Source organism: Entelurus aequoreus, linkage group LG02 (genome assembly GCF_033978785.1).
Source record: "Entelurus aequoreus isolate RoL-2023_Sb linkage group LG02, RoL_Eaeq_v1.1, whole genome shotgun sequence".
Lineage (NCBI taxonomy): Eukaryota > Metazoa > Chordata > Actinopteri > Syngnathiformes > Syngnathidae > Entelurus > Entelurus aequoreus.
Genome location: NC_084732.1, coordinates 28,819,387 through 28,842,813, shown reverse-complemented (window position 1 = coordinate 28,842,813; position 23,427 = coordinate 28,819,387). Strand labels below are relative to the sequence as shown.

The 23,427-nt window shown below is 36.3% G+C and overlaps 1 protein-coding gene across 5 annotated transcripts in view; it reads left to right on the top strand.

The window, feature by feature from the left end:
• The window catches only part of trpm7 (transient receptor potential cation channel, subfamily M, member 7), a 116,818-nt gene extending 94,127 nt beyond the window's left edge, over positions 1-22,691 (top strand). For 2 of the 5 annotated variants that reach the window (XM_062024483.1, XM_062024518.1), the window contains exons 31-40: positions 1,684-1,712; positions 1,923-1,976; positions 2,179-2,223; positions 2,349-2,414; positions 7,543-7,826; positions 7,917-7,999; positions 17,785-17,990; positions 18,049-18,100; positions 19,647-19,753; positions 19,824-20,564. In XM_062024483.1, the coding sequence (XP_061880467.1) occupies positions 1,684-1,712; positions 1,923-1,976; positions 2,179-2,223; positions 2,349-2,414; positions 7,543-7,826; positions 7,917-7,999; positions 17,785-17,990; positions 18,049-18,100; positions 19,647-19,753; positions 19,824-19,933 (1,036 nt within the window). In that variant the 3' untranslated portion in view covers positions 19,934-20,564. Of the gene's footprint in view, positions 1-1,683; positions 1,713-1,922; positions 2,033-2,178; positions 2,224-2,348; positions 2,415-7,542; positions 7,827-7,916; positions 8,000-17,784; positions 17,991-18,048; positions 18,101-19,646; positions 19,754-19,823; positions 20,565-22,241 lie in introns of those variants that run through there. The other 3 variants (XR_009821667.1, XM_062024495.1, XM_062024504.1) reach the window with 3 other exon arrangements.
• The last annotated feature ends 736 nt before the right edge of the window (positions 22,692-23,427 follow it).

Below are 23,427 nucleotides of genomic sequence, written 5' to 3'. Positions count from 1 at the left end.
TCAAAGGAAGGTCAGTTTTGTAGCTTCTGTAACGAGCTAAACTGTTTTCAGATGTGTGAACATGATTGCACAAGGGTTTTCTAATCATCATTTAGCCTTCTGAGCCAATGAGCAAACACATTGTACCATTAGAACACTGGAGTGATAGTTGCTGGAAATGGGCCTCTATACACCTATGTAGATATTGCACCAAAACCAGACATTTGCAGCTAGAATAGTCATTTACCACATTAGCAATGTATAGAGTGTATTTCTTTAAAGTTAAGACTAGTTTAAAGTTATCTTCATTGAAAGGTACAGTGCTTTTCCTTAAAAAATAAGGACATTTCAATGTGACCCCAAACTTTTGAACGGTAGTGTATATAATATATTTTTTTTTATTGCATTCTAACTCGTTTTTTAACATAAATATCAATCAGGAGCCAATGGGAGGTCCTCTATTCCGCCCATAGAACCTACTAAATTTCCTTCCAAAAAACGCCAACAATACTATATTTACATTTCTTGACTTGAATATTAACCAAGTATTAGTGATGTTATTATAAGCGCCAACGCAGACAAACTATTTATAGCAACGCCGTGATCACAAGCATGTGTGCTTGGTGAGGGGCTTTGTCGCTTCCTTGCTCATGAAAATTATTCTAGATCATAAATCATGTCTCTCACCTTGATAGTAGAAGGATGGGGACGTATTCTGACAACTTGGTACACTTTGACAGCCAATTTATAGCCGGACATGGCAAGAACAACACGAAAAGACGCCCCCCTTTTTTTTGGCGAGGATTATGAGTTATTCTCCATCTAAACAAGACGATAACAACATTATATCAGTCGGCATCTTAATGACAGCAGGCATTGTGCAGTAAGTGATGATTTATTATGTTTGTTGGCTCTCATGAAGTCTGCAGTGAGATGTAATCAGTGATGTTGTTGGCAAAAAAGCGAACATTGTGAGGCGTTTTTTAAATTAATGCGGCAACTATGCTTAAAATGAGCAAAATGTGTAAGTGTTAAATGTTATTCTAAATGTGCCCGTTATTACATTACATATACTTAAATAATGTATATAAAACCTTAATGGAGGTGTTTTTAAGGGCTTCATCGGCAGTATAGAGCGTTCCCATGGGCTCCAATGTAAGCAGACTTCTGATCGCATTCATTTACTGTTTAGAATGCATACAAAAAGAAAAACATATGGAATCTTGTCTTACATAAGGACTGTGACTAATATGCAAAATTCCCCCAAAAAAGTGCAGTTCCCCTTTAAAGGACAACTGCAACATACATATGAAGCAAAAATAATGTCCTCTTAGTTTAGTTTAGTTTAGTCTTTATTTGAAGGGACATTGCACAGAGACATTAAGCTCAAAGACATATATGTTCTGCACCAGATTATAGCTAAATAGCTAATTTCCATCTGCATCTTTTGTTTTTCACATTACAGCTCCGATGTTTTATACTAATTTACATTAGTCATGTAGCATACGTTTGGGATGCTTTCAAAGGTCTCTTTAAACTTCTGAGTGGCTCTGTAGGTGAGCATATTAGATCAACACAGTACTATATAGTGTTAATCAGAATGCCACATGAGTTTGTAAAGGGAAAGTAAGGTGATGCGTTCAATGAAACTCTGTAAAGCACTATTTTATATGTAATCTTTGCTTTTTTTTGTTCCACTTCCAGCCAACCCCCTGCAGAGGACACATTAACTGGTAAGAATTTCACTCGTCTTGTACAAACTTCCTTAAGCAGGTCCCGTCTGGATCAGTTTGTTGAGCAACACTACAAGCGACCCATTGCCTTTAATGCACATGCAAGCCACATTCAAATTTTTTTTACTGCATTTTAGTGACTCAAACAGAATTAAGGACTTGACAATAATTTGCAGTCCATAGATGATTTTTTTTTGTTTGTTTTTGTAGCTTCTGTCTCACTCTACACACCTCGCCACACCCACCTCGGATCCAGAAAAGACTGTGAGCGCAAGATACCTTCAATTTACGCACTTTCAATGTTTTCAGTTGGTCAACAGGTGAAATTATGTTATGTTGATTTGATTTGTTTTGGTTTTTTTTTATCAATGTATTCCTCAAAAAATTATTAGACTCCTTTAATTGATGCAACTGTACATTCTGTAAAGAACTAAAATAAACATTATGATTTTTTTTTTGTCTGCAGCTATTGGTTCACCTTTCAAGCCCATGGAAAACTACCAGTACTCAGGTGGGCTTCTTCACTAAAATAATAACGTTTAGGGTCTTTTCACATAGCCCAAAATAATTTGTATGTACACTTGAAACCATGTATTCAATCAAAGTGATTGAAAAGTATCCACTTTTATTCTTTAGCTGTTGAGCGCAACAACCTTATGAGACTGTCCCAAAGCATCCCCTTCACACCAGTGCCACCAAGAGGTAAGAGTGTGCTTTTGTATGCTAGAAGACAAGTCACGTGAGGTTGCGAGTTCTGCAGACTGTAATTATAACAGGCGCTTTTAAGGAGGAGGGAATGCAGAGACGGGCGGGTGCGGTTTCTGCACCTCCTACGCTCCCCATGCTGTCAACCTCTTTCTTTTGTTATTCCAAAATAACAGTTTAACTAGTTAAACTGGCAGAACTGGGAGACACTTTTTAACCCTAAACATAGGAGCAGTAAGTAAAACAGCAAAGCAGCCTCTAACGGTGTGATGATAGTGATTATACATATTTGCAGTCAACACACCATGAGGTCAATGTTTCTTCCCAGACTATGTACACACTTTACGGTTTTGTTCCCCAATAAGCTACCACAAATTATCTTTCCCCACAAAAGCACATTGGCAGGGTGCCACAGCAACAGGTGGCCACAATCAGATACATTTTTACAACAAAGGCAATATCCTAACATTAGCTTTTAATGTTAGAAGGGAGTTGGTAAAGTCAGTTTTCAGTTACTTAAATCTGTGCTTGAATGTGGACAAAAAACTAAATATTATGTATTTAAAAAATAATATATGTCATTATGCTATTACTTTTGAACATGCAACATAACACACGAATACTGTGGAACCACACACCCTTCAGTCTATTTTATTTAGATTTGAAAACATTTAAACAATGTTTAAATTGACATTTAAACATTTTAGACAGTCAACGTTAGTTACAAAACTATTAAAACAATACAATGTGTCAAACTTATTCATATTTGGGCCATATATATATATATATATATATATATATATATATATATATATATATATATATATATGTATATATATATATATATATATATATATATATATATATATATATATATATATATATATATATGTATATATATATATATATATATATATATATATGTATATGTATATGTATATGTATATATATATATATATATATATATATATATATATATATATATATATATATATATATATATATATATATATATATATATATATATATATATATATATATATATATATGTATGTATTAGGGTTGTACGATATACAGCGATATATATAATAAAGTACCGCGATACTAATTGATTAAAATCGGTACTATACTGAATTTGAAAAGTACAGATACCGTTCTTATATATACTGGTGACTACAGAGCCGAGGCGCATGATGTTGAGCGTCAAAACGCACACACAGAGTGCATACAAGCAATAACATCTTGGAGAGGAAGAACGGCAAAAACGACAATTCTACTGGTTAATACAGAGGTGCGTGAAGCTCAATATGGAGGTATTTGGGCTTCAAAACTAACGGTAAAGGTGACACTTCAAACAGGGAAGCGGCGCGCTTCAAGTGTTGCTTTAAAACACGCCTCGCCAAATGTGGCGATTAGTATTACCACCTTTGCTTCAAACTTAGGTAAACATTTAAATAAGGAACATTCAGATCTGCACAAGGAGTTATAAAGAGTGACCGGTAATAATGTAGTTGTTACACCTGTCCTGCTGTTTGGCGCCGGTGCAGACTGTCGTCAAGGAGCACAGGGCAGAAGTTCCCTTCAGGGTCGATGTTTTCGTCGGGGCTAACCCTTCACTTTACAATGGGTCTGCTAAGCTGCGCTTTCCGGTCAGAATTCGAGGCTGCCGAATTGTAACATTCTGGTTGCTTTATTATCTCCCTCTCTTTACTTGTCCACTCACTCACTGACGTCAATATTATGTTAATAAAGCTTTGTACTATATTCTAATCTAATTCTTGATTATGGAAAATTGTTATTTGAGTGCAACAAGAAAAACACAATGTGTTTAATGCCCTTTATTTTAAATTTTAACCTTCTAAAATTGTTCTTTGAGTGCCATAGGAAATTTATTGTATTGTAAGATTTTCTGTTAAAATAAAGCCAAAATTGAAATATTTTCATAGTTCCCTTTATTTAGAAAAGTATCAATGTAACGATATACATTATGGTACCGGTACCAAATTATTGGTATTGGAACAACCCTAGTGTGTATGTATGTATGTATGGCAAGCTTCTGGATTAATTTTTGACCACTCCTCTTGACAAAATTGGTGCTAAATTTGTTGGTTTTCTGACATGGACTTGTTTCTTCAGCATTGTCCACACGTTTAAGTAAGGACATTGAGAAGGCCATTCCAAAACCTTAATTCTAGCCTGATTTAGCCATTCCTTTACCACTTTTGACGTGTGTTTGATGTCATTGTCCTGTTGGAACACACAACTGCGCCCAAGACCCAACCTCCGGGCTGATGATTTTAGGTTGTACCGAAGAATTTAGAGGTAATCCTCCTTTTTCATTGTCCCATTTACATTTACCGGTTCCATTGGCAGCAAATCAGGCCCAGAGCATAATACTACACCTCCACCTTGCTTGACGGTAGGAATGGTGTTTCTTGGATTAAAGGCCTCACCTTTTCTCCTCCAAACATATTGCTGGGTATTGTGGCCAAGCAGCTCCATTTTTGTTTAATCTGACCACAGAACTTTCCTCCAGAAGGTCTTATCTGTGTCCATGTGATGTCAGACGAAACAAAAATTTAGCTCTTTGGAGTGGTCAAAAATTCAACCAGAAGCTTAGCAGAAGCTTGTGGATGGCAACCAAAAGTGCCTTATTGCAGTGAAACTTGCCAAGGGACATGTAACCAAATATTAACATTGTTGTATGTATACTTTTGACCCAGCAGATTTGGTCACATTTTCAGTAGACCCATTGTAAATTCATAAAAGAACCAAACTTCATGAATATTTTTTGTGACAAACAAGTATGTGCTCCAATCACTCTATCACAAAAAAATAAGAGTTGTAGAAATTATTGGAAACTCAAGACAGCCATGACATTATGTTCTTTACAAGTGTATGTAAACTTTTGACCACGACTGTATGTATATATATATGTGTATGTATATATATTTGTATATATATACATAAATATATATATATATATATATATATATATATATATATATATATATGTATATATATATATATATGTATATGTGTGTGCGCGTGTGTGCGTGTGTGTGTGTGTGTATATATATATATAAGTAATGTACAACTTTACCTCTGCCTACATGTTCAATATTGAAGTGCAACTTTGTTTGTCAATATTTTATTTAGGCATTTTATTTGTTTTAGTTGTGTATACTTTCCAGTGAATACTTTCCAGATGCATTGTAGTGGTAGGCAGTAGGGATGATACTCGAAACCGGTTTTCCCGGTTGTTTGATAAGAAAAGAACCGAGTCCTCGGACTCTAATCCCTTTTTGAGAACCGGTACCCGTTACCGAGACCACTATAGTAAAGGAAAAGAGTTGATTCTTTATTCGAATCCCATCCCGACCAGAAATGCTCCGTGGGACATCACAAGAAATTACGTCACGTAGCTCAGTCATTAGGCGCAGATAGCAAAAGCAGGAAAACAATGGACGGGAAAAAGCGCTCCAAGGTGTAATAAAGTTCAAAACAAAAGGTGTAATCCATCAAATAACTTTACTGAGAGATTTTAGCAGGGTAAAACACATGACGAACACTTTTACGACCAACCGGAAACAGCAACCAGGCTAGCTACGCACCTCCTTTACGGCAGCTGTCGCAACGTTCTTAAAACAACCGCAGCACATACATATATATACAACATATCTCCCTTTTTTAACTTTTGTTTTTCTTTCCTTGTAAACAAAACAAAATCACACTGTAGATGTGTTGTCTGTCTAATTATAAATAATGCAGACGACGCGTGTTGGCTGAGTTCTTGACGTTTACTTTCACAGCGTGGCAACATGCAACACTTTTCGCGGCTACCGCGCATGCTCGTAACTCCCGTTGCATGCTGGGTAGTGTAGTTGTTATAACATTTTCCCCCATAAAGAAATAATGTTAACTCAATAAAGTGTATTTCTTTTTTTAGCTTTAACTTTTCATTTTTTAGCATTGTAACCACATTTGCAAAGAACTTTTCTCTTTATAAAATTTTCTTTCAATAAAGAAATAAAGTGCAAAAATGTCAAAGCATCACAACAAACAGTTATGTCAAATAGCAGCAGAAGTGCACTTTTTGGAGAGCTGTATTATTTTCAGTTTTGTGCCCAAGGGACTGATTTTATTTAACACTATATTATTATTTATACACCTATAGTGATCACAGAGACAGGTTGTTTTTGTGTTACTGTATATATTTGTTTCTCTGAAAAATCCCACTTAATATACTTTGGGTAACAACAGTCAATATTTATTTATTTTATTAAATTTTTTTAGGTGGGTAACAGTCAATATTTATTTATTAGATTTTATTTTTTTATTATATAATAAAAGTGAGCTTTTGTTAAACCAAATATTGTGTGTTTTTTTCCATATACAACAACCTATCTGGACTCGATAAGAGAATCGATAAGGAATCGGTTCGATAAGAGGATTCGATAATAGGCTCGAACTCGATAATTCCTTATCAAACATCATCCCTAGTAGGCAGTGACGACAACGCTGTGGATTCCCCCTAAATGTTTAAAACCACACATCGTTAGTCCATTGCTTTCTTTGGACTCATATTGAGTTAGCCAAACTAGACAAATCCTGTAAAAAGGCTAGAATACATGTAAAAAACACAAAGTAACAATTAGCACATTAGCATTCGTACACTGAGACAAGGTTCATACAACAAAGCATTTTTCTATTCGGTCTGTGGTTTGTAAATCTATAGGTTTGTATAATGAGAGGTTCATAAATGGAGGTTCTACTAAATTATTATTCACATAACAATAAATAGTAATAAATAATAGCCAGTCGCAATCTAGCGAACTAGTGGTTAGCAATCATCTGTAACGGGGTGGCTGGTGCTACTTTGGAGCTCACTGCAGTGCTTTAAATGTGATTCTGCTTCTCCTCTTACATTTTTATCTTTAAACCCTTTTGTTATTGCACTAAAAGCAAGAAATGGCAGATTTGATGCCATCTTTTTGTTAGTTTTTGTGTGCCTTTAAAGGCATAGTTTTCTTGAATTGTACTATTTTTAGAGCATCTGCTGTATCATATTGAGTCATTATGTTGTATTATGTAATCAATGTTCTTAATAAATCTGCCATGTCAGGGGAGCCAGTGACCGTGTACCGCCTGGAGGAGAGCTCCCCCAACACCATCAACAACAGCATGTCTTCCTGGGCCCAGCGCGGCCTCTGTGCAAAAATTGAGTTTCTGAGCAAGGAGGAGATGGGTGGCGGCCTGAGACGGGCCCTCAAAGTCCTCTGCACCTGGTCCGAGTATGACATTCTCAAACCGGGACACCTGTACATTGTCAAGTCCTTCCTCCCTGGGGTGGTCCAGACCTGGCAGAGCATTTACAAGGATGACACTGTGTTGCATCTTTGTCTCAGGGTATGTAACACATACACACACACACTCTGCATATTAAATGTGCGCCTTTTTTTTTTTAAACATGAACGATTGTTCCCCCAATGCAATCAGGAAATACAACAGCAGCGAGCGGCTCAGAAGTTGACGGTCGCCTTCAACCAGATTAGACCCAAGACTATTCCTTACTCACCAAGGTAAATGCATGATCACAAGGGTTTGTTCTTTCATTTCTTTTAGGGGGTTAGAAACTAAAGCTAGCAATGCTTCATAACACAAGCGTAAATAATGACTTCAAACTCAAAGCCAGATCAGGGAAAAACAGTATTGTGAAACAAACCATATTAATTAGGAATGTGCCGATCAAACGGCCACTAATCAGTATCATCCGATTTCTGTGAAAAAGTGATTGTAATTACCAATCACAAACACCAATTTCTTCTGGCTGACAAGCGGCTAGCAGCTAAATGTAGAGCTCCATAAACAGTGTGAATCAGCTCCCCTAAGTTAATAATAATCACCTCCGTTACGGCTAATAACTGAATTTCAAAATATTACACACAGAGAACAAGCTTGGAGCATGCATGTTAATAGCTAAGCTAATACCTATGCTCTCTTGAAACACCACCAAAAAATAAGTGCTTAGCAAACTTTAAAAAGTGTAGATGAAGCGCATTATAGCAGAAAGTAAACAGCTATTAAAACAAAAATAATAACTATATTAATAAGAGTCGAGAGAGAACAGTTGTTGGTACATCAGCATTGTGGCAGCCAGCACACATGTTAGAGGACGTCAGATCGATACCAAGAGTAGTATCAGTATATGATTGTATGAATATTACATAATAGTTTAAGCTTTTGTTAGTTATTGTAGACCATAGACGTTGTTTTGCTCAAACAATTGTAAGTAATACAAGAGAATAAGGAACTAGTTTTAAGTGTTGTGATGATATTGTTAAACTGTCAATAGCACTCACCATAAATACATAGAAAAATATGCAGCTAATACATGTGAATACATATGTTTTGGCTTTGCCCATCCTTGTGCAGTTGTTGGAATTACATTTTTTATGCTTTGTTTTTGGCAATCGGCGAAAAGATTGAACCGAATCCTCTAAGTGGACTATTTGGGGTAGCGCCTCTGTCGTCTTCCCTTAGCAAATCCAAAAAGAATCTTGTAGCATTCGCTACTTTATTGGCAAGAAGACTCTTTGTGCTATATTAGAAGGTAACAGCACCTCCTTGCCACACCTGCTGGATTAAAGATGTTCTTTATTTTCTCAAACTGGACAAGATTAGGCTTACACTGAATGGCTGTTCTGTGAAGTTTCAAAAAGTATGGGGAGGTTTCATAAAATATGTAAAAGAGACCGATCTCAAATTGAACCCCGAGCCTTATGTCCGCTTTTGTGTATTGCTACACCGTGTTGGGGACATTCAAGAGTGCAGCTGTATGTGGCTTCATGTCAATATTTGCTTGTACCTTTTTGCACCGTTGTTTATTTACATAGAATAGAATATATCTTTATTGTCATTGTACATTGTACAACGAAATTGCAAGCAAACTTATTTAGTGCAAATTCATAATTGCACTTAAAAAAACATAAGAACATGGTACTAAGATAAATAGATCAAAATAATACATAAAAAACATAAAATACCAAGCACACAGCTCACATGCACAGTCATTCTTTTTTTATGCCTTAATTGTGTTCAGCAACACTATTGCTCCCGGGTAAAAAGTGTTCTTGAACCTGTTTGTCCGGCATTTTATTGTCCTGTATTTCCTGCCCGAGTTCAAAAAGTTTATGTCCGGGGTGAGATGGGTCCCTGATGATGTTTTGGGCCTTTTTGAGGCACATATACAGTACAGGCCAAAAGTTTGGACACACCTTCTCATTTCAATGTGTTTTCTTTATTTTCATGACTGTTTACATTGTAGATTGTCACTGAAGGCATCAAAAATATGACACCTGTGAAGTGAAAGCTCATCGAGAGAATGCCAAGAGTGTGCAAAACAGTAATCAGAGCAAAGGGTGGCTATTTTAAAGAAACTATAATATAAAACATGTTTTCAGTTATTTCACCTTTTTTTGTTAAGTACATAACTCCACATGTGTTCATTCATAGTTTTGATGCCTTCAGTGACAATCTACAATGTAAAAGTCATGAAAATAAAGAAAACACATTGAATGAGGTGTGTCTAAACTTTTGGCCTGTACTGTATACATACATATACATACATACGTATATATATATATATACAGTATGTATGTATATATATATAAGTATATATGAATGTATGTATGTATAAGTATATATGTATGTATGTATATGTAAATATGTATGTACACTACCGTTCAAAAGTTTGGGGTCACATTGATATGTCCTTATTTTTTAAGGAAAAGCACTGTACTTTTCAATGAAGATAACTTTAAACTAGTCTTAACTTTAAAGAAATACACTCTATACATTGCTAATGTGGTAAATGACTATTCTAGCTGCAAATGTCTGGTTTTTGGTGCAATATCTACATAGGTGTATAGAGGCCCATTTCCAGCAACTGTCCCTCCAGTGTTCTAATGGTACAATGTGTTTGCTCATTGGCTCAGAAGGCTAATTGATGATTAGAAAACCCTTGTGCAATCATGTTCACACATCTGAAAACAGTTTAGCTCGTTACAGAAGCTACAAAACTGACCTTCCTATGAGCAGATTGAGTTTCTGGAGCATCACATTTGAGGGGTCAATTAAACGCTCAAAATGGCCAGAAAAAGAGAACTTTCATCTGAAACTCGACAGTCTATTCTTGTTCTTAGAAATTAAGGCTATTCCACAAAATTGTTTGGGTGACCCCAAACTTTTGAACGGTAGTGTATGTATGTATACATATATGTATGTGTGTATATATATGTGTGTGTGTGTGTGTGTGTGTGTGTGTGTGTGTGTGTGTGTGTGTGTGTGTGTGTGTGTGTGTGTGTGTGTGTGTGTGTGTGTGTGTGTGTGTGTGTGTGTGTGTGTGTGTGTGTGTGTGTGTGTGTGTGTGTGTGTGTGTGTGTGTGTGTGCGCGCGCGTGTATGTATAATATAAGACGGCCCCTTGAGAAAAATTCAACTTAAAAATATTAGTGTGACATTTTGTTAAAAAAAAGTAAATACCAGTTGTCTAATATATTTAGCCCTTTCAAGATTTATACATGCAAATCGACTGGTGGCAAAAATCGACTTCCCCCCAAGCAAGTCCAAGCTTTTCTTTGTGTCACTTACACACTACTCACACCATCTTAAAAGAAAAAGTTTAGCTCGTTACAGAAGCTACAAAACTGACCTTCCTATGAGCAGATTGAGTTTCTGGAGCATCACATTTGAGGGGTCAATTAAACGCTCAAAATGGCCAGAAAAAGAGAACTTTCATCTGAAACTCGACAGTCTATTCTTGTTCTTAGAAATTAAGGCTATTCCACAAAATTGTGTGGGTGACCCCAAACTTTTGAACGGTAGTGTATGTATGTATATATATATATGTATGTGTGTATATATATATATATATATATATATATATATATATATATATATATATATATATATATATATATATATATATATATATACACATATGTGTGTGTGTGCGTGTATGTATAATATAAGACGGCCCCTTGAGAAAAATTCAACTTAAAAATATTAGTGTGACATTTTGTTCAAAAAAGTAAATACCAGTTGTCTAATATATTTAGCCCTTTCAAGATTTATATCAAATCGACAGGTGGCAAAAATCGACTTCCCCCCAAGCAAGTCCAAGCTTTTCTTTGTGTCACTTACACACTACTCACACCATCTTAAAAGAAAAAGTGTTTGAAAATGTTGTGAGCAAGTTTGCAAAATAAGCTGAGTCATCGAACACGCAGCTCAAAAAATATCTGTTTAAATAAATGAAAACACTTTTTTATTTTTTTTAACAATAATTTCTTATTAGAAGAGCGGTCATCTTATATTTGGCTTGGTACAATAATTAGACAGCATACAGACAAAACCCAAGTGATAAATGACAAAAATATGGTTAGAAGCTGAATAAATGTTTGCTAAGGTTTGTGATGTTAGCACTCATGCTGACAACGTTTAGGTTTTCTGGCTGCCCCACCACAATATAAAAAAACATTTAAATGAGGTATTTGTAGGGGTTGCCATGGCAGTGACAATCTGGTGTACCATTGACTAAAATGTTACATCATGCTCATATTGTTACTTTATTTTGATCACAATAACCAAAAATACTGTCCATCCCTACAATTTAAACATGGTAAATAAAAAATAATAATAACATGGTCTGTGTCCGAAAAGGGGCAGGAAGAAGCAAAAGCTTATAATGCCCCATCACTCAGATATAATAATCTGATTCTTTATCAACAACAGAATACATCATGACTTTATATAACAATATTCATCTAGTCCCGGTATATAGTATATTCAGTCTATAATTGCAGAATACTTATATAATTACATTCATTAATACTCTTAATAAAAATTATGAATAAAATCAGCACTCATCATTTCATCAAAAGTAGTTTATATGAATAGAATGTATCTTTAAGATATTTTAATGTTTCCTCCTCATTGTTGTACCTATCAAGAATATTTGTTCGTATTTCATTCTGAATTGAATTATGTTATTCCTTTGTAGAATCAACTGCATGAGGTAATCAAACAGCTCCTAAAAGTTTGTGCATGTCAGTTTGTGGCCTGACTGAGTTAACACACAGCTGTTTTAGATTCAATTTACCCCTGAAATTATATTTTCCATCTTTGGCTTTGAACATTTTTGGGAAATTTGGCGGAGGCCGATTATTTCTAGCTTTATAAATTACTTATGCAGTTTTGAATTTCACCAGACCCATAAATTTAATTATTTGCAACTTTATAAAAAGTAAATTTTTGTGTTCCCGATAGCCAACATTGTGTATTATTCTCAGTGCTCTTTTTTTGTGATGTGCATAACTTTTGTAACGTGCCCTTGTATGGGTTACACCAGACTTCCCCACAGTAGTTATTGCAATCATAATGTACAACATAGTGTGCAAGCTTTTGTGGTTTTTATGGAACAAGAACAAGGTCATGAATAGAGAACATTTTTATTTATTTATCCTCATGTGTTGTTAAAGGTGTCATCATGACTCTGCAAATAACTAGTTTCTCACCTAACGAGATGAACAGGTGGCTCCTTATGCTTTGTACATTTTTCACAGGCAAGGTCAGCTATTCATAGTATTGTTAAAATGCAGGAAGAAAAGCAATAATATGTATGGAAAGTATTCAGACACTTTTAGATTTTTACTCTGTTTCATTGCAGCCATTTGCTCAAATCAAAAAAGTAAATTTAATTTCTCATTGATGTACACTCATCACCCTGTCTTGACAGAAAAAAAACAGCAATGTAGAAATTCTTGCAAATGTATTACAATACGAAACTCAAAAATCACATGTACATACAGTCGCGGTCAAAAGTTTACATACACCTGTAAAGAACATAATGTCATGGCTGTCTTAAGTTTCCAAAATTTTCTACAAAGATTATTTGTTTGTGATAGAGTGATTGAAGCACATTCTTGTTGGTCACAAAAAACATTCATGAAGTTTGGTTCTTTTATGAATTTATTATGGGTCTACTGAAAATGTGACCAAATCTGCTGGGTCAAAAGTATACATACAGCAATGTTAATATCTGGTTACATGTCCCATGGCAAGTTTCACTGCAATAAGGCGCTTTTGGTAGCCATCCACAAGCTTCTGGCAAGCTTCTGGTTGAATTGTTGACCACTCCTCTAAATTTGTTGGTTTTCTGACATGGACTTGTTTCTTCAGCATTGTCCACACATTTAAGTCAGGACTTTGGAAAGGCCATTCTAAAACCTTAATTCTAGCCTGAATTAGCAAATTCCTTTACCACTTTTGACATGTGTTTGGGGTCATTGTCCTGTTGGAACACCCAACTGCGCCCAAGACCCAACCTTTGGGCTGGTGATTTTAGGTTGTCCTGAAGAATTTGGAGGTAATCCTCCCTTTTCATTGTCCCATTTACTCTCTGTAAAGCACCAGTTCCATTGACAGCAAAACAGGCCCAGAGCATAATACTAACACCACCATGCTTGATGGTAGGCTTGGTGTTCCAGGGGTTAAAGGCCTCACCTTTTCTCCTCCAAACATATTACTGGGTATTGTGGCCAAACAGCTAAATTTTAGTTTCAGCTGACATCACATGGACAAAGATAAGACCTTCTGGAGGAAAGTTATGTGGTCAATTACAGCCTTTGGCAGCAATTACAGCCTCAAGTCTTTTTGAATACGATGCCACAAGCTTGGCACACCTATCTTTGGGCAGTTTCACCCATTCTTCTTTGCCCATTCCTTTTTGCAGCACTTTTCAAGCAATTTTCATCCAGAGTGTCTTTGTACATTGCTGCATTCATCTTAGTCTAGTCAGGGAGGTGACCAAGAATCCGATGGTCACTCTGTCAGAGCTACAGCATTCCTCTGTGGAAAGAGGAGAACCTTCCAAAAGGACAACCATCTCTGCAGCAATCCACTAATCAGGCCTGTATGGTAGAGGGGCCAGATGGAAGCCATTTCTTGGTAAAATGTTGCCAAATTGCACCTGAAAGACTCTGACAATGGGATACAAAATTATCTGGTCTGATGAGACAAAGCTCAAACTCTTTGGCGTGAATGCCAAGCATCATGTTTGGAAGAAGCCCGGCACCGCTCATCACCAGGCCAGTACCATCCGACAGTGAAGCATGGTGGTGGCAGCATCATGCTGTGGGGATGGTTTTCAGCGGCAGGATGTGGGAGACTTGTCAGGATAGAGGAAAGATAAAAGCAGCAATATACAGAGACATCCTGGATGAAAACCAATGCTTCCCATCAAACCTGATGGAGCTTGAGAAATGCTGCAAAGAGAAATAGGCTAAACTGCCCAAAGGTAGGTGTGCCAAGCTTGTGGTATCATATTCAAAAACACTTGAGGCTTTAATTGCTGCCAAAGGTGCATCAACAAAGTATTGAGCAAAGGCTCTGAATACATGTATTATGTACATCTGATTTTTGAGTTGTTTTGTTTTTAATAAATTTGCAAAAATTTCTATATTTCCGTTTTTTTTTCTGTCAAGATGAGGTGCTGAGTGTACATTAGTGAGCATTAAAAACAATCATTTTAGAAAATGGCTGCAATGAAAAAAAAGTGAAACATTTAAAGGGATCTGACTACTTTCCCTACCCACTGTACATACATACATCTTTATCTGTCGTCCATCTCTTGTATAGTTCATCACTTCAAGTAGTTTGTGTTGTGTTTAAAGTTAAAGACCTGAACTTCCTGTTCCTCGCGTTGAAATATATGCTTATCAGAAAACCAAACTGATAGTTTCTTCTGTGAGTTGTTCTTTCCCCTTTGGCAACAATACAACATTCTCTTTGGCTGGTCAAGCTGGTTTTTTAAAGGGTGTTGGCTGTAAAGTAACTTAGTCATTGTTTTTCAAACTTATAATAGAGCTTTTCCTACAATTTTAAACTGTTTCTCATTTATTTGTTGCGTCATCTGCCCATAAAACGGGAATAATTTTGTTTTTTTCCCCACCCTTACTAGGTGTGTCTCAAGGTGCTAAGAAACGTTCACCAAAGAAATGTTGTTCAATTTATTGTTCAGCTTCCTTAAAGAGGGTTAAACATATACAAATTTGGGACAAATAAAATATTTTCAGCTTGATACTAAATATAAAAGCGAATTTATTGCTGGTTACAGACATGACCATAAGTACTATAGATAAATACAGTGTCAGCTAGAGGTATCTGCGTTTTAAGTCACAAAAATCGAAAGATACGAGTCGGTGGCTGATCCAATCCAATCCACTTTATTTATATAGCACATTTAAACAACAAAAATGTTTCCAAAAATATTAAAAACAAGATTCAAATACTATCCTTAGCTCCACCAATGACTGAATAAAAACTAAATATAAAAACAATATAAAAATAAATATGATTAAAAACGATTTTAAAGGGTAAAATCAATTAAAACAATAAATAGAAATACAAATTTAAAAACAGAGGACCACACAACTCACGTAGTGTTAAAAGCCAGAGAATAAAAGTGAGTCTTAAGACGAGACTTAAAACACTCAACTGTGGGAGCAGTTCGAACATGGAGGGGCAGAATGTTCCAGAGCTTAGGGCCAACCACAGAGAAGGCCCTGTCTCCCCTGGTTTTAAGTCTCGTCTTGGGCACCACGAGCTGGAGCTGGCTCTCCGACCTCAGAGCGCGTGCAGGAGTGTAAATTTAGATGAGGTCCGAAATATAATGAGGTGCCAGTCCATGCAAACCTTTAAAACCAAACAGCAACATTTTAAAATCAATTCTAAAATGAACAGGGAGCCATTGCAAAGTCTCAAGAATGGGGGTTTTATGCTCGCCTTTCCTGGCCCCTGTTAAAAGTTGTGCTGCCGCATTCCGGACTAACTGCAACCGGGAGAGAGCTTTTTGGCTAATGCCGATGATTGATGGGCACATCCCCATTAGCTAGAGCATACAAAACCTGTTAACGATCTTCTAAGTAAGTTTTTCAACATTATGAGAGTCCTCCATATATGAAATAACACCCTTTTGACACCTTTATACTCGTTTAATCCAATATACTATAGTAATGCTGCCTGAGCCAATCAGTGGCCACAATACTCTGATTGGTTACCCCTCTTATGGCCAATACTACTGTAATATTCCATCCATCCATTTCCTACCGCTTGTCCCTTTAGGGGTCGCGAGGGGTGCTGGAGCCTATCTCAGCTGCATTCGGGCTGAAGGCGGGGTACACCCTGGATAAGTCGCCACCTCATCGCAGGGCCAACACAGATAGACAACATTCACACACTAGGGCCAATTTCGTGTTGCCAATCAACCTATCCCCAGGTGCATGGCTTTGGAGGTGGGAGGAAGCCAGAGTACCCGGAGGGAACCCACGCAGTCACATGCAAACTCCACACAGAAAGACACCGCGCCCGGGGATTGAACCCAGCACTTTTGTATTGTGAGGCACATGCACTAACCCCTTCAAAATTATTAATTTATGCTAAAAGTGGTGTAGCATATGCTTAAAAAACTAAATATAAAATTGCGATCTGGTGAAGCCTCAATATTTGAAATGCGATGTGGCGAGGGAGGACTGTATATATTTTAAATGTTTTTGTATATTTATTTATTTTGTATTTTTTATATAAATTGTAATATTATATGTGAAATAATATTTTTTTGTTATTTTTATTATTATTAGGAGGGTAACAATTCTATAACTACAAACTAACTATAGTCACTATGAAATAATGTTTGGACTGGTCAAAATAGTTGCATTGTTATTTGTATTTGTTAATTGCTTAGGCTTAAATTAATAATTTAGGCAAAACATGTAACAAATTGTGCTTTAAATAAATCTGCATTGTTGTATAGCTGCAATATTTGAAGTGTGGTGTGGCAAGGGAAAACTGCATGTATTTGAAATGTTCTTATTTTATTTATTTAATATTTTTGTTAATATTTATAAATATTTGTTTTCATTTATATTAATTATTGAATTCAAATGATTAAAGTAGGAATAATTCAGTAATATTTGTATTATTAGGATTATAATTCAAAAACTACAAACAAACTATAACCACAATGGAATTTATTTTTGGACTGTTTCAAATACTATTTATTTTCATTATTTATTATTGTATTCATCATTTTTGTAATTTGTAATTGAAACTATTTTGTTTATTGATTGCAACTATTTTTATTATATAGTTGTTCGATTATTTTATTCATTGATTAGTTTGGAGTTTGTCAAAGTTCTGTGGTCGTATACAACCATGCAATTCTAGTTAATTACATGCAAGTTGTTAAATGTTTGTTCCATATTGCTCCAGATGGATTTTAGTATTAGAGTGTTTGTTGGCATGTGCAGGTTCTTGGAGGTGTTCCTGCTCTACTGTCACTCGGCGGGCCAGTGGTTCGCCATCGAAGAGTGCATCACAGGAGAGTTCCGGAAGTTTAACAACAACAACGGCGATGAGATCGTCCCCACTAACCTGCTGGAGGAGACCATGCTAGCCTTCAGCCACTGGACATACGAGTACACGCGAGGCGAGCTGCTGGTGCTCGACCTGCAGGGTAAGAAGAAGTCAGAATAACCTGAGAGTACATTTATATAAGTCACTTTTCTCTGCAGGGGTTGGCGAGATTCTGACAGATCCTTCCGTGATAAAGAGCGGCGAGAAAGGGTACGCACACCATTTAAGTCTACTCGACAGACTTGAGTTTGCATCATCACTAGTGCTAAATTCACCTAGCAACAAGTGACATCAAATTAAAGGGATCATTTCATGATTTTTTTCCTACATTAAAACACTTCCTTGTTGTCTACATAACATGTAATAGTGGTTGTTTGGTTAAAATGTTGCATAGATTATGTCTTACAGACCGTTTTCAAGCCTCTTTCTGACCGTCTCTCCAGGATGCGCCGCTTTGTGGGCGCATCTTTTTTACGTGCCTCCACTTTGACTGCGTCTTCTCCCCGTCATCTTTGTTGTAGATTTGATCACTTCCATAGCGAGTCTACTGACATATATGCGTTTGAAGTAGGGCTGCAACTAACGATTAATTTGATAATCGATTAATCTGTCGATTATTATTTCGATTAATCGATTAATAATCGGATAAAAGAGACAAACTACATTTCTATCCTTTCCAGTATTTTATTGGGGAAAAAAACAGCATACTGGCACCATACTTATTTTGATTATTGTTTCTCAGCTGTTTGTAAATGTTGCAGTTTATAAATAAAGATTTATTTTAAAAAAAATTTTTTATTTTTTTTTAAAAGCCTCTGCGCATGCGCATAGCATAGATCCAACGAATCGATGACTAAATCAATCGGCAACTATTTTTATAAGCGATTTTAATCGATTAGTTGTTGCAGCCCTAGTTTGAACTACTACTTTGTATTAGAAATGGCAACAGCGGCGGATGCACGTGCATGTATGAGCCAGTCTGCCCCACTCCACGACGATAGCAAAAGAGAAGGGCCTTATTGACTACAACGCCGGTCTACAATGGCGGACCTGCGCAAAGCCCTTCGAGTAAATTTCTACCATATATGAGGATGTCATTGGTATGAAAATCGTCACAGGGCGAGCAAATTCCAAAAGCCTCGTTTGGTGGAAGAATGAAGGAAGGCAAGATTATTTTATAAATATCTCTGCCATGCCTGGAACTTGACATTAGTTTTGGGTGATACTATACTTGGTGGTGATACTGTCGTTATATTGTATCTATGTTTACATTCAGTCTCCCATAGAGTGAAGACGCAAACTTGCAAGCACAATGTGGCGAGGAAGTGAATAAAATAAAAAGTTTAATTTGGGATATGATAGAGACATTAGTGATATAAAAAAAACTTTTTTATTTCCCTTGTTAAAATATTATTTCCACAAATAGTCAAAGAGAGCACCTTGAATAAGAATACATTATTGAAATGGACAAATATTTTAATCCAAAAAAAGCTATTAAACATTTTTTTTTTTCCCTCCTTTAAATTACGCAATTTATATATCGTACCCATCTTTATTATTTGGTATTGTTGCATTATATTGTATTTGTTTTTTTATATTTAGTTTTGTTTCCAGTTAAAAAAACAATACAAAAAAAAAGGTTCCCCCTCTAGTGGTGGGAGGAGTAATATTTTACAGCGCATTTCTGGCAATATACGCTACGTCACAAAATGCTTATGTTAAATTAGTTTACTTCCTTTTTTACTGCATCCTACAGTTCGTACGACATGATCTTTGGACCTGCCAACCTGGGCGACGACGCCATCAGGAACTTCCGGGCGAAACATCACTGCAATTCCTGCTGTCGGAAACTCAAACTTCCTGGTGAGAGATTCCTTCTTTACGTCCCATCTGAACATAATACAATCCTTTTTTTCTCCCCTTTAACGTTTAGATTTAAAGAGGAACGAATACACGCCCGACAAGGTGACGTTCCCTCAAGAAGACCCGCCCAATCCTGGGGGCGGAGCCAAGGAGCCCCGCCAATCAATGAGGCTGCTGTGATGGCGTTTTAGGAGCCGTCGAGTCTTTTCGCTGCTCTCCTCCAATCGTAACCGAGGAGCCAATCAACTGGAAGAAACCCCACCTGATGTGTTTCCATGGAAACCACGCCGGAAAGTCCTCACACAGTCATGTGAACGCATGAGAAGGTACATGAATTACTCCGGAAGGCTTTTATTATAAAATATTATTTATTGACGTTTGTTGCTGTTGCCTTGTTTTAATATATGAAAAGAAATTATTGTGTGACATCTGTTACATCATTTGTATTCTTCTGATTTTGTGCGAACACTTATAGCCACCCTTTTTATCATCTTTATGAAATCTTCTAAGAACAATGGGCAGATTGCAATGCAACTCTTATAGGACATTGTGTCACGTTTTGTGTGTTGAAAAGTTTGTTCATGCCTTTTCTTCTTCTTTTTTGAATGGTTACAAAGGTACTATTGCAATATCTTTGCCATGGCTTGCAAGTCCTATGAGCAGATGACAAGCTTGTGTATCTTATAGATACTGCTGTCTGCATGTACTCATTATACCAATATTTTATTCAGGGCACACTTAAAGGGTATTATTATTACTGTATACATTTTGTACTGAACTTCATTTTAAACTAATAAAATCTTAAATCTCATTGTCTCATTTTATGTATTTAAATGTTACACTGTACAAATGGGTACATAATTTGCTTCTTTTCTGAGTTCTTCAGACCTTGGGAAACAAACATTTTTGCACTGAATTCCTAAAAACAGTATAGCACTCATGAAGTCCTCACATTTTTTAGTTAATTATTTATTATTTAGTTAAGTTATTTTTCTAAATGTGATTAATGTATTTAAGTTGTTGCTGTAGTTTGTTTACTTCAGGTGCAGTCAGTAGTCAATTGTTCAACTTATTTAGTTATACTCGTGGTGTTCCTCCAAGGTCCATTTTAGGTCCTCTCTTTTTCGTCATTTGGGCTATTTACCTGGTGGTCCGCGAGTGCCGTTAGGAAAGCTTGTGAGAAACTCACTTTTTTGCAGAATGTCCTTAAAAACAGCACAGCGCTCCTATAACTCTAACATAACAAATAAATCAAAATCAAATGTTTACTATAGAGGACGTTGGTTCTACAGAATATCCAAAATTAAACTATTAGTGAAGGAAGAAGTCTGCCACCTCCGATCCTAAGCTTTCTGGAAATGTGGCCCCTAAAACAGTTTTTAGTTGAATATTCCAGTTTTATAGATTCCGGTAGAATTTTGACGGTTCTGCCGGTTACGGATTCACTTTACATCAAACGGTACCATAGGCAAACAGGTGTATTTACAGCGGACTGCCTCTAGGTAATGTTGCAAATTTCCATACCAACAAACCAAGCAAGTTTGATAGAAAGCACTCAAAAGTAAGGCACCTCTTTCAAAAGGAGCTAGCTCGAGGCTAATTTACATTGGATTTACTATATACATGCTACTGATTAGCATTACAGATTTGACAAGGGGATTTCAAACGTAAGGAAAACTACAACAGCTGGTGTGTAATAAGAACAATACTTACAGTAAAAACACACAGGGCACAACAAAAGAAAATACTGGTACATTCAACTTAATGGCAAAGACTACTTCCTACTTTCTTAGTGAAATTAATCCATACTTGCAAATGAGACTTGGAAGTGTCTGCTTTTCATTGAGCCTATTGAATATCAACCAAATAATGAAACTAAGTTTTACAGACAGCTGCTCATTGTAGAAGAAGTGTTATATCAATACCTGGATAGTTCTCATCTCTGTCAAGGTAAATGGTGACATATCACATACTATTTGTCTGTTATGTGTGAATGTAGTACTGAATTATTATTGTGTTGTTTATGTGGCACCAACCTCTGAAACAGCCGGCCAAAACCTCAGGACTGCAGAGACTGTTAGTATTAAAAATAAAAGTTTAAAGGCGCACCTTTTAAATCAAGTTTTTACTGATCTATTTCAACTTTTTTTAGGCTCTTTATTTTTTACTATTATTTTATATTTTGTTTGTTGCTAATATTCTCGCTATTCTATGCTTTTATTTGGTTATTTACACTTTATTTTTACATTTCACAATGTATTTTACATAATTTTTTAAGATGACATACATTTTTTTTGTTATTTCTTCAGTGTGGGTGGGCCTCAAAGTTGCTGTTCAGTGCCATGTCATGTTTTTTAAATTTATTTTTTTACCAAGTTTATATATTTGTTGTTGTAAAGCATTTTGTGTTGCAAAGTACCTGTGCGTTGATTGATTGATATCACTATTAAAATTTGATAGATTTTTTGAATTATATTTACCCTTACAGTGTCTGCTGAGAAAAATTCTGGTCCTTGGACAAATGCCATCCATCCATTTTCTACCGCTTGTCCCTTTTGGGGTCGCTGGGGTGCTGGAGCCTATCTCAGCTACATTCGAGCGGAAGGCGGGGTACACCCTTGGACAAATGTGCTTTTCATATTTCTTTTTGTGCAGCCAGCTATTTAGATATATTTTTAAAACAACTATTAATTTGATTTGCAGATCAAATGTGACTTTTTTAATCCATCACATTGCAGATGACTATTATGAAGCACTAACACAGTATCAATGCTGTGTCGATACAACTACAGAGTGTGTCTCACTAGTAAATGGTGACATTTTACATTATTTCATAAAACAATAAGTATACAATATATTATTGCATTATTATTGTGTTAATATTACTATTTTTTATTTTTGTTTATTTTTTGGAACTCTACTGACCCTCTACTGAGAAAAAATTCTGGCCCTTGGACAAATGTAATGAAAGACCCAATTTTTAGACGCATATTTAAAGAGCTAGTGTGAAACCCAAGCAAGATGTATGTATCCATCCATCCATTTTCTACCGCTTGTCCCGTTCGAGGTCGCAGGGGTGCTGGAGCCTATCTCAGCTGCATTCGGATGGAAGGCGGGGTACACCCTGGACAAGTCGCTACCTCATCGCCGGGCCAACACAGATAGACAGACAACATTCACACTCACATTCACACACTAGGGCCAATTTAGTGTTGCCAATCAACTTATTCCCAGGTGCATGTCTTTGGAGGTGGGAGGAAGCTGGAGTACCCGGAGGGAACCCACGCAGTCACGGGGAGAACATGCAAACTCCACAAAGGTCCTGAGCGCAGGATCGAACCCAGGACCTTCGTATTGTGATGCAGACGCACTAACCCCTCTGAGATGTACAGTATGTATATATGTGTTAATATAATTCATAATTACAGTGTCAAATCCAAGTAAGATGGGTGTCATTTGCTAAGTATTCTTATTTGAAGGCCAAATGTAGTGACTTTTTTAATCCAGCAGATGGCCATTATGAACCATCAGTGAGTGTGCCATGTGCTCACTGAGGCATCATTCTATCACTATCTAACCCTGATAAGAAACCCCCAACCTAATACTCACTTTAACTCCAATTCTGCCTAACCTTAGTTTTAAAACATTACCGCTAAATACGCTAACCGGTCAAG